The 18,873-nt window shown below is 47.6% G+C and overlaps 1 protein-coding gene across 3 annotated transcripts in view; it reads left to right on the top strand.

The window, feature by feature from the left end:
• LSAMP (limbic system associated membrane protein) overlaps positions 1-18,873 on the top strand; it is an 802,309-nt gene that overhangs the window by 739,146 nt on the left and 44,290 nt on the right. For 2 of the 3 annotated variants that reach the window (XM_088448049.1, XM_088448048.1), the window contains exons 4-6: positions 5,510-5,644; positions 10,915-11,035; positions 11,393-11,541. In XM_088448049.1, coding sequence (XP_088304175.1) covers positions 5,510-5,644; positions 10,915-11,035; positions 11,393-11,541 — 405 coding nt within the window. Of the gene's footprint in view, positions 1-5,509; positions 5,645-10,914; positions 11,036-11,392; positions 11,542-17,920; positions 17,957-18,873 lie in introns of all 3 variants that reach the window. The other variant, XM_088448047.1, reaches the window with a different exon arrangement.

Genomic DNA, 18,873 nt, shown 5'->3' with positions numbered 1-18,873 from the left:
CAGTGGATGCAATTCTCAGTATACTGTATGATGTTATCTATGTAGAGCAGGGGTGGGGAACCCTTTTCTGCCGAGGGCCACTTTGATATAAATAACATAATTTGCAGGCACGGTGCAGGCCATGCCCCCTCTATGTGATGTCACATGGGGGGGTGGCCACAATTGCCAGTGATTACAGCAATGCCTGGAGAATCAGGATGGGTGCACTGGGGAGCTTTAAGGGCAACAGTGTGACTGTCTGAAGCATCCTAAGGATGCTCCAGGTGGCACTGGCGATTCTGTCTGCAAGGTGCCATTCTAAGTACCCAGCTAGCCAGATGAGGCTAGCAGAAAAAAGCTCAGAGGGCTAGACCAAATGATTCCGCAGGCCTTATACGCATACTTGCCGACAATCAGCTCCAGCCTTCCGGGAGGGAGCTGATTGTCGGCTAATAGCAGGGGGCGGGGCTGGCCTTTGGGGGCGGAGCCAGGGTGGGGGCGGCCATTTGGTGGCACACTGGGGACGGGGGCGGGGACGCACGATCGCGTCATCGTGACTCCGCCCCCTCTTCACAATGCTCTTATTTTCAGCATTGCGAAGCAGGGGGCGGGGCCACGATGACGCGATTCTGCACGAATCGCGTCACCGGGCCCCCTGCTGCGGGGGTTTCCGTTTGTATCAGGGGGGAGGTTGGGAGGGTCAAAAGCTTCCGGGAGGCTTGCCTGCCTTTCCGGGGGGCCGGGAGCGGCACCCGAAAATCGGGAGGCTCCCAGCCAAATCAGGAGGGTAGGCAAGCCTGCTTATACGACCCCCGGGCCTGAGGTTCTCCATCCCTGATGTAGACACGCAGTTAAAATTTTACTCATGGGATTTAATTTCTCAGTATTTGTTGTCATTTTATATGACGGGTCATCTGCACAGTATAACTTCTTTGGCTCGGTATGGCTGATTTTAGTGGCCAGTATTAGTTCTTAGTGCATGCATAACAGGCCCCTCGCCTGAAATACAGTATGTTACGAGTTCTTGGCGAACCGCTAGGCTTTAAACTTCTGAATATAGGTTCTTTCCAACAAAAGCTCCTGCTCCCACTGTGTGCCGACCCTGGGTGCACCTTAATAAATATATTTAGCTCATAGCACTGTCATTACCTCTAGAGGAAAGTTCTGACTGAGTTCTGAATTAAATATCATTAACTCGGGGGTTAACAGATAAACAAGTCATTGAGCAACAAGAGGAGAACAAAGGGGTTGTGTAAATCGTAGAACAGCGAGTTCCATGGGGGCACAAATTAAAACAAGGAAAGCGATATTGTTCTTATCTTTTCCGTCGGGCACAGAGTCTCAGTTATATTGCAGTACTTACACAAAATGGAGCATCTACCAAGGCCGCACTTAGCCTGACAGGCTGTCTGCACAGATGAGGACTAAATAGTAGAGTAGACAAATCACTGCTGTTTTCCAATTGTGCTTTGTACCCCAGACCATAAGCCCAGTCTATCTCCGACAGTCACAGGAGCCTGCCAGACAGACAGCTGCAGACAGACGCGGGGACGGCCATCAGTTAATGAGCCGGAGAGAAAGTGATTAGGGCTGATTTGGTAAAATCCTTAAATTGACCACTTACCTGCAGCAATCACTCACTGTACAGGTCTAACACATGTAACATACATGGGGTATCCCGTATGTACTAAGCACTGAAAAATGATAAATTGGAGAGTGATAAACTACCAACCAATCAGCTCCTAACTGCAATTTTTCAAACACGGCCTGTAACATGACAGTTAGGAGCTGAATGTCTGGTAGTTTATAACCAGGGTTGGGAAAAAAAAAGTTTTTTAAAGAAAAAAAAACCTAGTTTTTTTTTTGGTTTAAACCAGTTTTTTGCATTAATGTTTAATTGAAAAGAGAATTGAATCCTTCTTGTTATATTAATACTGGGAAACATTGCTATGTATTAGAATCCTTGATCGATCACGTTTTAATGCTTTCTAACATTAACAATCCAAAGTTTTTACTGTTTGATATGATTTATTTGACATCTTTCCATAAAACCAATTTTAAACTAAACTTAATTGAAACATGTAAAAGCACTTTTCAGAGAAACACACAAACACAATAAAAGGAGTTACTGTAAGCATTAGAAGTGGAGATGTTGCCCTTAGTAACCAATCAGATTCTAGCTAATATGTTCTAAGGTGCTAGTTAAATGTTAAGTAGAATATGATTGGTTGCTATGGGCAACATCTCCCCTTCTAAAAACTCTCACTTTAGTAAATATACCCCTAAGTCTTTCTTTCTAGCAATCAACTCAATAGGACTGAATATTTTTGAATTGATATACAAAAGGTAAACATGAAGATTAAACCATACTTGCCGGCAATCAGCTCCCTCCTTCCGGGAGGGAGCTGATTGTCGGCTAACAGCGGGGGGCGTGTCTGGACAGCTGTGACACGTTGGGGGTGGGGCTGCTCGATCGCGTCATCGTGGCTCTGCCCCCTCTTCACAATGCCGTTATTTTCGGCAATGTGAAGCAGGGGGCGGGGCCACGATGACGCGATTCAGTGTGTCGTCGTCCCCGCTGTGGGGATTTCTAGTTTATTCTGGGTGGAGGTCGGGAGGGTTGGGGAATGTTGGGAGGCTTGCCTGGCTTTCCAGGGGGGCCGGGAGAGGTACCCGATATCTCTGGAGGCTTTTGGCCAAATCGGGAGGGTAGGCAAGCCTGGATTAAACCATGAGGTGTTTCTCTATGTATTGCCTGTTTTATGTGTTGGTGTTGTTCACTCTTTAAGATTATGAATGTTAGCTGTGGTTTTTTTTCCCTGCCCTATGGGATTGATGGGGGAGAAGTCTTAGTTTGATGCAAGGCAGATGTAGCTCCGCTCTTATCTGGTTCACCCTCCCTATATCTTTATAGTGTGTGTGATTTACTGCATTGGTTCAGCTTACTCCGATAAAGACCCCCAGCCAACCCTGTTTCTTACTCTCCCATTTATCACTTTCCAGAGCTTAGTACATCTCCCCCATATTCTTCTACAATGGACAAGTGGAAAATGCTTAATCATTCACATTACCCCCTGCCCCAGTGGAGCTTACACTCTATGCTTCTTATGCCCACCCCCTCTCGGGTTGCTTCTATCAAAAGCCAACTTATGTGCCAGTGTCATTTTGGACCATGTGCAAATACATACAAACTCCACACAGACAGGTCCCTGGTTGGACTCAAACTTGTAGACCCGCTGTGGATAATCATTGTGCCACTCTGCTGCCTAAGATTAACACCGCTACACACACACACACAAAAGTGACACCATGAAGTCATGAAGAGGGGGCCTAAAAATGCGCAGTTCTGCAGGCTACTGTCTCAAGGGGTTGGGTACGGGATTCCAGCGGTCGGAATGCAGTCAGTCAGAATACCAACAGCAGCATTCGCGCACCCTGAAAGCCAAAAACAGGTGCATGGGGAAACCATGGTGACAACCCCTAGGCCTTGCCCCTGTATTGTGCCATCTCCCCACGCAAACACTCGTTGTCTTACTGCCAGTAATGAAGAACATGAAAGGCTGAATAGCTGGTAAGGGAAGACAGTGGAGGTAGACTAACATTTTCACTCTGGAGACGATAAGGGAACTCTTAAATACGTGCAATGTTTGACTGTCTCAGGTTGTGTTTCATGATGAACAAGTTGTAGGGTTTGCGGCTTCGACAGAATCCCAATGTTCAGAAATAAGAAGCGAAAACAGAGCCTCATTGATTATCTGTGATCGTCTCTTCTGGGCGAGAGATTTCCTGCAGCTCATCTTGTGTACACAGAGCCCTCAGCGTTGGTTATTCTCCCAGAAGTGTCCGCCGCACCTCTCTCCCCTCTCATTATCACCTCTTAATGGGGACTGTCTATGGCACAATATAAAACCTCCGCGCGTTTGGGAATAGCTCCGTCTCCTCGCCGCTGTGTGACAAGTGTGTTGTGCATTAGCATACAAATGAGAATTATAGATTTTACTTTTCTCCGCAAATTCTGAAAAGACCACAAAATCGTTATTGTAAGTTTCCAGGTGAATCAGAGAAAGTCGGTGCCCCGCGGTGAGGTACGCCACACTGTAATTGTGTATGCATTGTGGTGCCTCTAACTCTTACCGTGCCAGCAGCAGATGGTACATTGCTGCAGTGCATTACATTTCAGATGTGGTTATTGCTACAGGTATATATGACTGAGACTTTGCACTAGGTCAGTCAATAAGCACTGGAAGAACGCATGTTATGTTGCATCCTATATAATGCGCTATACAGGTACAATAATGGAGTCAGCCAATAATAAAAAGGACTATTCTCGTATTAAGCATACTGTAAGGGCCGGCTGAAGCTTGCGGCCCACTAGCTTACCCAGTAGTACAATTCAAATGTTGATTGTGCTAAAATACTGATTAGCCCGTCCATCTAGCCGGCCATTTGACTAATGAATAGTTTATTGCCAGATTAATCCCAAATTATTTGAATGTTTTTCCTACTATAGTTCATCTGCTGAAAGGTAGTTCCAAGTGCCAAAAGCTGTCAGTCAAACTCGCCTACTCCGGGAGACTCCTGAATTTCTGGGAATTCTCCCAGACTCCCAGGAGTGTAGGCCACCCTCCAGTAGTGGTGGTGGGCAAGTGAGATCATAATGGCACAAATGACATCATCATAATGACGCAGATCACATCACCATACCCACGCGTTTTGCAGATCTCACAGACTGGCCCATCCATTCTGCTGTGGACGTGGTTGGGTTAGGTCTAGGATCACTTCAGGCAGAACTGCAGTGTGACGGGTGAAGCTTTGCACCCAAGTGTGGAATGAAGCAGATATTTGGCAGAACAGTTCGAAAAATTCTGCTTATTTTGTGGATGGGTTAAATGGCCAATATAAGGTTAAGAAGCATCATTAATGCATGTTTGATGTAGTTAAAAAATCATGTAAATTAAATCAGTAACATACAAAGGGGACAATGATATTCTCCACGCTGTGTCGCTGAAACGGTCGCCGTCGCACTGCGCCGCAATGTATCCTTGCTTATTTTCCCTCACACCCCATTGAGGTGTAAAGGAGAATGAGGAAAGAACGCTTACCATAATAAGCTCAAATGTGCGCAGCCGGACACTGTTGCGAATTGAATTTCCCACCGTAGTTTTCACAAGGTATGGTGTAAACCTGAACACGATTATTGTGTTTACAAAGAATACAGAGGAGTCTATTTACTAAGCAGTGTTAGGAGACAGAGTGAAAAGTGATAAGGTGCCAGCCAATCAGCTCCCAACTGTCACTGTTTGAAAAATGACAGTTGGGAGCTGATTGGCTGGTACCTTATCACTTTCTTATCACTTGTCACTCTGTCTCCTAACACTGCTCAGTAAATAGACCCCAATGTCTTAAACACCTGGCAGCTTTATTAGAGTCTCGTTCCCTGTTCATCTACAGTAATACGTGTATATGCGATGAAAAATGCGCGATGATATTCAGTGATCACTAATGTCTGGTCGTTTTTTTTCGCTTACAGCCAGGGATTTTGAAGGAGAAGAGGAATTCCTGGACATTCAAGGCATCACCAGAGAGCAGTCCGGGAAGTACGAGTGCAAGGCAGCCAATGAGGTGGCCTCAGCGGATGTGAAACAAGTCCGGGTCACTGTGAACTGTGAGTATGATGTGACAATTAGGGAACACGGCAGCTTTAAGGTCGGCAAGTCTCAGGTCCACTCCTAACTTCTAGGATACTGGTTGTTAGTGTAGTAGTCAGACCCCAGTCCTGGTGACTAGTGTAGTAGTCAGACCCCAGTCCTGGTGGCTAGTGTAGTAGTCAGACCCTAGTCCTGGTGGCTAGTGTAGTAGCCAGACCCCAGTCCAGACCCCAGTCCTGGTGGCTAGTGTAGTAGTCAGACCCCAGTCCTGGTGGCTAGTGTAGTAGTCAGACCTCAGTCCTGGTGGCTAGTGTAGTAGTCAGACCCCAGTCCTGGTTGTTAGTGTAGTAGTCAGACCCCAGTCCTGGTGACTAGTGTAGTAGTCAGACCCCAGTCCTGGTGGCTAGTGTAGTAGTCAGACCCTAGTCCTGGTGGCTAGTGTAGTAGCCAGACCCTAGTCCTGGTGGCTAAGAACCCAGTTCTGGTGGCTAGTATAGTAGTCAGACCTCAGTACTGGTGGCTAGTGTAGTAGTCAGACCCTAGTCCTGGTGGCTAGTATAGTAGTCAGACCCCAGTACTGCTGGCTAGTGTAGTAGTCAGACCCTAGTCCTGGTGGCTAGTATAGTAGTCAGACCTCAGTACTGGTGGCTAGTGTAGTAGTCAGACCCCAGTCCTGGTGGCTAGTGTAGTAGTCAGACCCCAGTCCTGGTGGCTAGTGTAGTAGTCAGACCCCAGTCCTGGTGGCTAGTGTAGGAGGCAGACCCTAGTCCTCGTGGCTTGTATAGTAGTCAGACCCTAGTCCTCGTGGCTAGTATAGTAGTCAGACCCCAGTCCTGGTGGCTAGTGTAGTAGTCAGACCCCAGTCCTGGTGGCTAGTGTAGTAGTCAGACCCCAGTCCTAGTGGCTAGTGTAGTAGTCAGACCCTAGTCCTGGTGGCTAGTGTAGTAGTCAGGCGCCAGTCCTGGTGGCTAAGAACCCAGTCCTGGTGGCTAGTATAATAGTCAGATCTCAGTACTGGTGGCTAGTGTAGTAGTCAGACCCTAGTCCTGGTGGCTAGTATAGTAGTCAGACCTCAGTCCTGGTGGCTAGTGTAGTAGTCAGACCCTAGTCCTGGTGGCTAGTATAGTGGTCAGACCTCAGTCCTGGTGGCTTGTATAGTAGTCAGACCCCAGTCCTGGTGGCTTGTGTAATAGTCAGACCCCAGTCCTGGTGGCTAGTATAGTAGTCAGACCTCAGTCCTGGTGGCTAGTGTAGTAGTCAGACCCCAGTCCTGGTGGCTAGTGTAGTAGTCAGACCCCAGTCCTGCTGGCTAGTGTAGTAGTCAGACCCCAGTCCTGGTGGCTAGTGTAGTAGTCAGACCCCAGTCCTGCTGGCTAGTGTAGTAGTCAGACCCCAGTCCTGGTGGCTAGTGTAGTAGTCAGACCCCAGTCCTGCTGGCTAGTGTAGTAGTCAGACCCCAGTCCTGGTGGCTAGTGTAGTAGTCAGACCCCAGTCCTGGTGGCTAGTGTATAAAGCATTAATGAGTAGGTTCTCCTTGCAGTGAGCTTCCAGTGGCCGCTCTAGCTCACTGCAGGAGGAGAGACTGCACCCTGGGACAGTCTGTGGTAGAGAATCAGACATATAGGACCTCATTCAGAGTCTCTCGCTAGATGCGATCGCTCGCCCCCAGCGTATGCAAATTTGTGAAAGTGACGCCACGGGAAGCGATCGCTCGCCACGGCATAAGCACGCCCACCATGTCTTAGCAAGCAGCCAGCGGACGCCCAATCGCACAGGCAGAACCGCCCACCAGCACCACGTCATCTCCAGGAACTGTATTAAAACATTGGTACATCGAGCACCATCAGATGCGATCGCAGCGCTTGTGGTTGCTTTACCCTACCGCAAGTACTGCGAGGACTTCAGTGTAAAAAACACGCATGTGACGTGACGCTGCGTGTTAATTATGCACGCCTCTAAAACGGCGTTGAAACACTCTGGCACGCCTGCGTTCGCATCTCCAAACCCCCGTTATTAGTGTCCTGCCCCTGTTACCACCCACAAACAGCCTCTCCTGTCACTCATTACCCTGGGCTATCTTTGCTGGGCGAGCGAGCGGCCTGCGAGTAGTTCGCGCACGCGCAGAACGAAGTGTGCGCATGCGTGTATGCAAACCATTGGGCCGCTTGCGTGCGCACAGCGCTAGCGAGAGAAAACTGAATGAGGTCCATAGATTACTCCCCACGGTGTATCTCTCCTGCTGTCCTAGGTCGGTGCCTACGTGGCCTGTCCACAAATCAGTCTAAATTGTGGCTAAACCACATTTCCAGCAACACAGAGACTCACCACAGAATCCCGATGTATCAGTCGGACCGTTCCACGAAACCGATCACCTCATGCGTTTTACAGTCTCTCAAAAGTTTACATCAAATATAAAACTTTTTTTTCATACTGCATAAATCTAATGCAATTTGTGTTTGGCTACCATTCGATACATAAAACATGATGCCGTAATCAGTTTAATCTGCGACGGGGTTGATGTTTGTAAACACACAGCCGTATGGTATATATGTAATTTGGTTATTATCGCGTGTATGCAGGCAGATATATTTGTCCATTTAGTAAAAAAATTGGCCAAACTTTGAGAATGATGCTCCCGTCCTCTTATTTGTCCTTTGGCTTGTTTCATTATGTAGATACGGTTCTCATTTTTAAAAAGACTCCCCAAAAGGCATGTTCCAGACGACACATTAGATTGCTCAAAATATGTATATTATAAATAACAAGCAATGACAAGTGTGCACAGTGTGCAGTAATGCTGCTTGTGGGGATTGGCGCTGGAGCGATGTGAATAAAGACAAATAGAATGAGCGGTAACAATACAGTAGGAACCATCTTCTAGAATAAACCTGATTAATGCGGATTAGTTATCCTGGAACTACTGAGGGGAGTAGGACATTTGGGTAACAGAAAAAGCAACACAACAGAGACGTATTTAGAGGGGCCGAGCAAAGTTGTTGTTTTTCCAGATCAAGTTATTAGGCACTTTGGGCCTCATTCAGAGCTGAACGCTCTGACCAGAGCGCTCGCTCTGAATCAGGGCCGTCCCAGCTAAATTTGGATCGGCCTCCTGGCCGCTCGCATAGCTGTGGGTGACCACCCACAGCTTATGCGAGCGGCCAAAAAGATGGTCGCGATGGTCAAAGACCATCGCAACCATCGGGCTTGCGACGAGTCCCTGCGGTAGGGTCTCGCTTCCGCAAGCCCAGGAGTGATTTTGGCTCTATCAGAGCCAAAATCACTCCCACTGACATCATTACTGATGTCAGTGGGGCCGGACTCAGACGGTAGGCGTTCCCATGGGAACGCCTCTGTCTGGCAGTCACGCCCCCGGCACGCCCACCAAAGGGGGCGTGCTGTCAATCAACATCGACAGCACGCCCCCTTTGGTGCGAGACCAGGAGCGACGGAGAGCCCGTCGCTATCCGGGTCTCGCGCATGCGCACGACGGAGCTCCCTCCGTCGTGCGCATGCGCAGTGGGGCAACATCGACCCGTTTGCGAGCGTCCTTTGCTCACGAACGGGTCTGAATGACCCCCCTTGTACCTCATTCAGAGGCGGTCGTTAGCTGCAAGTGGTCGCACTGAATCAGGGCGGCCACTTGCATTCTGAACGGCCGCCTCCTTGTCAATCGTTAACCTGTGGGTTACCACCCACAGCTTAACGACTGACCAGGTTGATGGTCGCGATGGTGATCACCATTGCGACCATCGGGGCTTACGACCAGACCCTAGGGTAGGGTCTGGGCACTCGTAAGCCCCAGGGAGCTTTCTGCTCTGATGGAGCAGGAAGCTCCCCACTGACATCACTGATGATGTCAGTGCGGCCGCCCACAAAACGGTAGGCGTTCGTAAAGGAACACCTCCGTTTTGGAAACCACCCCCCCCGGCCCGCCTACCAAATGGGGGCAGCTGTCGATCAACATCGACAGCCGCCCCTTTGGTAACAAGCTCCGGAGCGACAGAGTTTGGCGTGCGCATGGCAAACCATCGAGTCGGTTACGAGCGCATTGGCGCTCATGACCGACTCTGAATGAGGTCCTTTATGCTGTGCAGGTGGAGGCAGGGGCGTAAGTTCATCCCAGTCGCCCAGAGGCGAGTTAGAGTTTGGCGCCCTCCTCCCCCCCAAAACAAAGGCAATACAAATATGGAATGTGTGTAATTATCTATATTCACTTAAATAGAATATGTGACTATGATTCTATGGGCATTAGAGGTGTACGATAATTTACATATCAGGCATAATGGTATAGGAGTGTCTGTTCGGCGCTGCTACACCCTGGGGCAGGGGCGTATCTATAATGGGTGCGGGGTGTGCAGGGAACACGGGCCCCTGGGTCCAGGGGGGCCCCGCACCGCACACCCTGCACCCATTATATTACTTACCTCTCCGGAGTCCCACGTTGGCGCGGGGAACCGGCGCTGCAAAACAAATGAAAATGGCAGCGGCGGCCATTTTCCCGGTGACCTGTGCATACACTAGAGACTCTGGGCACACTCTAGTGCCCAGAGTCTATAACTCCGGCGCTGGCCGCACACAGCTCAGTGCGCTGCCAGCCACCGAGCGGAGAATAGGGGGCCCGTGCCGGGCCCCCTTCTCTCTAGAAACGCCCTTGCCCCGGGCTCCTGCAAAATCAAGACCCAGGGATAGTTGTGTGACAGCGGCCTGGTGTGTCAGACTCTCCGAGTCTCAGACGACTCTGCAGCAGCATATCCTGGTGGTGAGCCACCGTTTGTTGGGATGCGGAATCAGCGATCCCCGGCAGGTGGCTTTCTGTACTGGTGGTCCATGGGATAGGAGACCAGACAGGTGTCTCGGGTCCCAGATCACTGTCCAGCAACAGTGACAGGTGATCCGTTGCTTGCTGCAGCACAGGTCGGGGTTATCAGGTGGGAGCCTTCCTATCCCCTATTGCAGGTGTTATCGGGGTTCCTGGGACAGAGCCGTTCAACGCTGCAGCAGCGGCAGGTGACTGCGGCAGAGGTCACACTCATTTTTCTCTATGAACCACATAAGTGCTGCATGCTATAGATGGAGGAGCCCCTTCAGGGCTTGGTGCCCGGAGGCAGGTGCCTCCATTGCCTCTGGGACTTACGCCACTGGGTGGAGGGGAGGTTATTGCAGTGAATGGTGCATCAGGAATGGAGGTGAAGTAGATACTCTCCATTCAGCCTATACTGTATTTGTGTTGTCCGATGCTTCACCAGGGAGCGTTATATATGGTAATGGGATTTCTGTTCTCCCACAGACCCTCCTATCATAACTGAGTCCAAGAGCATTGAGGCCATCACCGGCAAGCAGGCGTGCCTCCGCTGCGAAGCCGCTGCCGAACCCAAACCCGATTTTGAGTGGTATAAGGACGACACAAGGTAAATATTCCACATTTTATGTTCATTGCTCTACTCATTATGCGGGGAAAGGGTGGGAGGGGGGGTGGATTTTAACAATTGTGAGAATAAGGATTTGCACCATAAGTGATGTTATTATGTGGGTGCATGTATATTATATATTATAAGAGGGAAAAAAGAAATGTATAAAGGGTGTTCTAGGTCTGTTGGTCTAGATTTTAAATATAGGTGAAGACATCATCAACTCCTGCGGAAGATAATATGGTAATAAGGGAGAATGATCTATAAATAAGAGAATTCTCCAAACCATTTACTCATCTCTAAATCATCGCATATAATGACCACTGTATCTTATTGTCTTCTACACATGACCTGCAGGATAAACAGCGCCCAGGGCCTGGAGATAAAGAGCATGGGAAACCGATCCACTCTGGTGGTGGCGAATGTCACCGAGGAACACTATGGAAACTACACCTGTGTGGCCACTAACAAGCTCGGAATCACCAACACCAGCCTATACCTCTATAGTGAGTATAGATACTACTGTACAGGCTACTTCCTGAGTGACCAGCACATATGCACCAACCTATACCTCTATAGTGAGTATAGATACTACTGTACAGGCTACTTCCTGACTTACCAGCATACGTGCACCAGCCTATACCTCTATAGTGAGTATAGATACTACTGTACAGGCTACTTCCTGAGTGACCAGCACATGTACACCAGCCTATACCTCTATAGTGAGTATAGATACTACTGTACAGGCTACTTCCTGAGTGACCAGCACATATACACCAGCCTATACCTCTATAGTGAGTATAGATACTACTGTACAGGCTACTTCCTGAGTGACCAGCACATATACACCAGCCTATACCTCTATAGTGAGTATAGATATCACTGTACAGGCTACTTCCTGAGTGACCAGCACATATACACCAGCCTATACCTCTATAGTGAGTATAGATACTACTGTACAGGCTACTTCCTGAGTGACCAGCACATATACACCAGCCTATACCTCTATAGTGAGTATAGATACTACTGTACAGGCTACTTCCTGAGTGACCAGCACATATGCACCAGCCTATACCTCTATAGTGAGTATAGATACTACTGTACAGGCTACTTCCTGAGTGACCAGCACATATGCACCAGCCTATACCTCTATAGTGAGTATAGATACTACTGTACAGGCTACTTCCTGAGTGACCAGCACATATACACCAGCCTATACCTCTATAGTGAGTATAGATACTACTGTACAGGCTACTTCCTGAGTGACCAGCACATATACACCAGCCTATACCTCTATAGTGAGTATAGATACCACTGTACAGGCTACTTCCTGAGTGACCAGCACATATACACCAGCCTATACCTCTATAGTGAGTATAGATACTACTGTACAGGCTACTTCCTGACTTACCAGCACATATACACCAAGCCTATACCTCTATAGTGAGTATAGATACTACTGTACAGGTTACTTCCTGAGTGACCAGCACATATACACCAGCCTATACCTCTATAGTGAGTATAGATACTACTGTACAGGCTACTTCCTGAGTGACCAGCACATATACACCAGCCTATACCTCTATACTTAGTATAGATATCACTGTACAGGCTACTTCCTGAGTGACCAGCACATATACACCAGCCTATACCTCTATAGTGAGTATAGATAGTACTGTACAGGCTACTTCCTGAGTGACCAGCACATATACACCAGCCTATACCTCTATAGTGAGTATAGATACTACTGTACAGGCTACTTCCTGAGTGACCAGCACATATACACCAGCCTATACCTCTATAGTGAGTATAGATACTACTGTACAGGCTACTTCTTGAGTGACCAGCACATATACACCATCCTATACCTCTATAGTGAGTATAGATACTACTGTACAGGCTACTTCCTGAGTGACCAGCACATATGCACCAACCTATATCTCTATAGTGAGTATAGATACTACTGTATAGGCTACTTCTTGAGTGACCAGCACATATACACCAGCCTATACCTCTATAGTGAGTATAGATACCACTGTACAGGCTACTTCCTGAGTGACCAGCACATATACACCAGCCTATACCTCTATAGTGAGTATAGATACCACTGTACAGGCTACTTCCTGAGTGACCAGCACATATACACCAGCCTATACCTCTATAGTGAGTATAGATACCACTGTACAGGCTACTTCCTGAGTGACCAGCACATATACACCAGCCTATACCTCTATAGTGAGTATAGATACTACTGTACAGGCTACTTCCTGAGTGACCAGCACATATACACCAGCCTATACCTCTATAGTGAGTATAGATACTACTGTACAGACTACTTCTTGAGTGACCAGCACATATGCACCAACCTATACCTCTCTAGTGAGTATAGATACTACTGTACAGGCTACTTCCTGAGTGACCAGCACATATACACCAGCCTATACCTCTATAGTGAGTATAGATACTACTGTACAGGCTACTTTCTGAGTGACCAGCACATATACACCAGCCTATACCTCTATAGTGAGTATAGATACTACTGTACAGACTACTTCTTGAGTGACCAGCACATATGCACCAACCTATACCTCTATAGTGAGTATAGATACCACTGTACAGGCTACTTCCTGAGTGACCAGTACATGTGCACCAGCCTATACCTCTATAGTGAGTATAGATACCACAGTACTGAGTCTCTCTCTCTCTCTCTCTCTCTCTCTCTCTCTCTCTTTCTTTACAATATTACAATATACACAGCAAATAAGAATACTGTCATGAGGAGACTGATAAATTAATTTGCTTTGCGGGAATTACGTCCTGCTGGTACATTCAATAAATGAGATTGTTTATGGCAATTCCTATTAATGAAATAATCTTCTTCCCAGCTTAAAGTACCAGTTGCTTGTTAAAAAACCCATCATGTATTATTGAGCATGTAGGTGCATTAAATATGAATGTTGTGTCAAATCCCAGGCCGCACTCACCAGCCTTCCCTGACATCGCCTTCTGAAAACCTCTAAATGTTTGAAAAGCTTTTAAATGTCACCATAACTTGTGCAATGTTTAAATGTGCAATTCACTTTAATGTGCTAAGTGCTTGCTCGCCTGTAATAACTGCCAGCATGTCATTAGGTGGGGGAGGAGACCCGCTCCCCTGGATCATCAGCATTGCTCTCCGAGAGACGGATTTCTTTGTGTCAGGTGTGATGATAATCCGTCCTTAACAACATGCCGCGGGAATGCAGATTGCTGATTGTCAGGTTTACAAATCCTTGTTGTCTCACAGATACTCAGCATCTCTCCAGCTCTTCAGCTCATGTGAGCAGCCCTTCAGGCCTGAAATTTATCAAAGCGTCTACACTCTACCGACACATCTCCGGATTGCGGCGGCTTGGGGTGCACTTCAAGTAAAGGCGCACTTAACCCTTTCACGGCAGGCAGATGTCTGCAGAGCCCACTGCTAAGAATGTAGGCCTTTCGCGGTACGGCAGCAGAGGAGGTCGCCTTGTGCAGTGTGCGTGTGTGCGTGTGTGTGTGTGTGTGCGTGCAGCATAATGGCCCACTCTCCTGAAATTTGGGAGTCTCCCGGACATTTGGCAAACGTAGACCAGGGTGATTAAGGGGTCTATTTACTAAGCAGTGTTAGGAGACAGAGTAAAATGAGATAAGAAAGTGATAAGGTACCAGCCAATCAGCTCCCAACTGTCATCTCACAGGCTGTGTCTGAAAAATGACAGTTGGGAGCTGATTGGCTGGTAAAATCGTTCCAGTACCCCTGCCAACTCTATCTTCCGCCCAACTTACCTGGCTCTTGGTGGGCGCAGAGGGACTGGATCGGCGGCCGCATACGGTCAGGGGCTGTGGTTTTATAGCAATAGGCTGTACAGCCCCTGCAACACGCGGAGGAGGAGTAAGTGTAATATACTGTGTTTTTACGTAAAGACCACAAATTACTCCCCCTCCATGCAGTGCGGCCTACTGCTATAAAGCACAGCCCCACACCGTCAGTGGCCGCTGCGTCTTTCAAATGTTTGGGGTGGAGATGAGCCCTCACCACCCCCCGGTTCCGACGCCCATAACATGGAAGACAGTATATTTTGGTGCGTTGTTTTATTTTTTTATTATTATTTTTTATGTATCTATGCAGCAATGCTCCCCTGGGAACAGGTGCCAATTTATACTGTCATGTCATATACATTCCCGAGAATCACATTTTGTTAGTTTATAGAATTTAGTGGAAGTGATATTTGGTCCCTGCTGTTCAGGGATTGCAGTTTGGAAACACAGAAATACTATTAAGAACAAAATGCACAATACACCTTACTGTACACCTCACAGTCACTGACCCACATCCAATGTAACCTGTCCAAAAGTCTCTAATATTCTTAGTGTTAGGCAGCAGATCCACCTAGTGGTCAGTTTGGATTCTGCAGCACTGAAACAAAAACTCCATCACTGAGTATACAGTATATATATTATTATCTTTTATTTATATGGTATTATCTCCTGCTATCCATTTGTGTGTAATAACTGTAGAGGGCGAGGTCCATGTTAGGGGCCTGATTTCAGCTACTGACAATGAGAATGGATGGGGAGAATCTTACCTGGGAATGGCGCTGCGCGAGTAACGGGAGGAACTTAATGACTTGATTCTATAAGAATTGCGTAATTTGTCCCCACCTCCTATTTAAATATGCGGTAATCGCAGCATTTTTTTTTTTTACCGCAAGGGGGTGGGGCTTAATGTAAAAAATCATCTGGTCCCGCCCCCACCACCGCCCAACTGCTTCTCCTACAGTGTTGAAAGTCATAATGTAGACACAGATAAATTGTTTTACATAAGATTACTATCCAGTCAGCATTCAATGGTCGACATTACGCTGACGACATTCTGTCTGTCAACAGCATCACTGTCGAGTTGTCGACTAACTAACTACCTCCCCCATGTTACGCGGATGTTTTTCTCATGGTGTCAGCATGAACAAATCATGAGCGAACAACTAAGGCCCGTATTCAATTTGAAGCGTTAAGTCTGGATCCGCGTTAAGTTTCCGCCGATTATGTCATTATCGCCTATTTTGGTTTTACCCCGTAGGCGGAAAGTCAGTGCAATGTACTAGGCGGTAAAGTTTCGCCTATGAATAGCAGGCGCAAAAAAGTGCAGAATTGGGGTTTTGGGGTGCAACGTTGCGGGAACCCCCGTGCAGCCTTTAGACAGTCCCCCAAAGGTAAACTGTGTAAAAAAAAAAAAAAAACACTTAAGGACACCCCAAAAATTGACTTTGAAAAAGGGGGCGAAAAAAAAATGTTGGGGTACAAACTTAAAAACTAGCAAGCTTGACTCTGGGGGGGTCACCAAGTATGCCCCAGGTGGTTTTTTGATTGCAGGTGTTTGCGTCAGGTGGATTTTTCACGAGTTTTTCAAGTTCACTTTTCCAACTTTAAATATGCTGACCCCCATTTTGAAGTACCCCAAATTTGCTGGGATAACTTATTTTCTGGAAAAAATACTCCTGAATACTATTCTGCATCAGGTATAGAAAAACGCTATTTAGCAGCTATTGAGCCCATTTAAAAACACCAAATACCTTCAGCAAGCCAAATCGGGGGGTACCATAGTGAACCCCCATGTCAGAGCATCATTTGGGGGGTGTCAGGCTGATTTCCCCAAACCTGACAGCACTTTCCGCTTGTTAAAGTATCGCCGGGTCCCGTTTACGCGCACTTCCATATTGAATACGGGGTAAAGCGTGCACGCGCGCGAAACTTTTCCGCCTCCGAAACAGGCGAAGTCGGCATTAAGTTAAAGCGGCTCGGCTCAAATTGAATACGGCACTAAGTGAAGGAATCGTTGGTTCCAGTTTGAGCTGACCAATCAGCAGATGTATAATAATCGTAGTGTACTTAGGGCCTGATTCAGAGCCGGACGCTATTTGCGAACGGTCGTTCAGAAAAACGGGCCGGCTATTTAAATTGAGCGCTCGCTCTTTGCGGTCTGTTGACGCCTCTATGTCTGAGCGAGCGACCGAAATATGCGCTCGCTATTTTGTAAAGACGCCCCCTGGCCGCTCGCATCATACGTCATCTCCGCTATTTATTAGATTAATCGCGTACATCGAAAGGCGTATGAACTGCTCGCAGTGCTTGTGGTTGGATTTTCCTACCGCAATCATGCGAGCAGTTCAGGCTAAAAGGCAACCAAGTGACGTGGCCGGTGACGCTGCTTTATTAATTATGCACACCCTTAAAACGCCCGTTTTGACCTTTTGGCACGCCTGCGTTCGGATCACCACTCCCCGTTTTCAAGCACCTTCCCCTGTTACCACCCACAAACGCCTCATTCTGTCACTCAAATTAGCAGGCATTCGCTATTTTGCGAGCACACAATTTCCGGCCGCAATGACTGGTTCGCGCATGCGTATTACAACCCATACGCATGCGCAATTGTGCGAACATCGCTCGGAGCGAACGAGCGGCTCTGAATCAGGCCCTTAGTCACTTCCAGCCTTGTGGTAAGGAAGCCTGGGAGTACTCAGAGCTGTACTTCGTGTTGGTCATTACTTGGAAAATACTGGTGGAAATGCTAAGATACTAAGAACACACCCAATGACGTAGACCATACACTAACAAGAACATTTATTTTGGGACTGTCTTCATGGATTATGATTTTGTATCTGATGTTTTATCACAGTTTTTATAAATAACATCACAATATCCGGTACACCTATGAGTTTATCTTCAAGATGTTTAATACTGTAGGTTGGTCCTCATCCTCCTTACTAAACGACTGATGTTGGCGTCACCGCCATTGGGGTGTTTAATCAGATCCCTTTCTGTCTTGTTTTGTTTCGTCCACTTTTGTTTATCATTTCTTTTCTTCTCCAGAGCGTGTCATATCCACAAAACCTATCCCCGCCTCAGGTCAGTATGTCCGCCACGTGCCGTAGACGCCACACTTGGGTCTTTCTCCAAAGCCTCCGCAGACAGTGAACACTTTCTGTCTGGTCTGCATGACCTCCATCACACAGTATAGCTCACAATGTGAGATGATAAATGGCTATAGAAAGTCTGGAAGGTATAAATCAGTACAATAATAGTATATAGGCAGTTGTGGCTCTTACAGTCACCAGAATCTGCAAAGAGCCAGTGCTGACCTCAAGGGACCAGGCGCAGCCCTGTGGGGTTATGTAATAGGTCGCGAGATGAAGGAACCGGCGTGATTTCGGCAAGTTCGCTGCTAAATATAGGGCGGTAATACGCTCTAAGGTTGTTTGTCTTCCAACTGATTGGTGCTTTAAATTTAGCGGCGAACACGCCAAAATCACGCCAGCTCCTCCCCCTTGGTCTAGATCAGATGCAGCTGACAGTAGCAAGATTATCAGTTATTACAGTAATTCAAGTAACTAGTAAAGGACAGACAGCTGGATACACAGTGAAAATAAAACGCCTGCATTTATAGACCAGCTGCTTTATGTAACGCTTCTATTTTCTGATATTTTTGCAGACAAATCGGCAAATTATGTCAAATGATCTTAGGGGCTAATTCAGAGCCGCTTGCGAGCGCTGAGCGCTCGTAAGCGGGTCGATGTTGGCCAAGTACGCATACGCACGACGGAGGTGGCTCCGTCGTGCACATGCGCGAGACCCGAATAACGACAGCCAAGCCGTCGTTATGGGTCACGCACCAAAGGGGGCGTGCTGTCGATGGTGAGTTCCTATGGGATGGTGAGTTCCTATGGGAACGCCTACCGTCTGGGGCCGGCCCCACTGACATCACTAGTGATGTCAGTGGGAGTGCTTTTGGCTCTGATAGAGCCAAAAGCACTCCAGGGCTTGCG

The sequence above is a fragment of the Taudactylus pleione genome, unplaced genomic scaffold (genome assembly GCF_031769625.1).
Source record: "Taudactylus pleione unplaced genomic scaffold, aTauple2 ptg000449l, whole genome shotgun sequence".
Taxonomy (NCBI): domain Eukaryota; kingdom Metazoa; phylum Chordata; class Amphibia; order Anura; family Myobatrachidae; genus Taudactylus; species Taudactylus pleione.
Note: the sequence above shows the minus strand (reverse complement) of the source record. Positions and strands in the feature narration are given on the sequence as shown.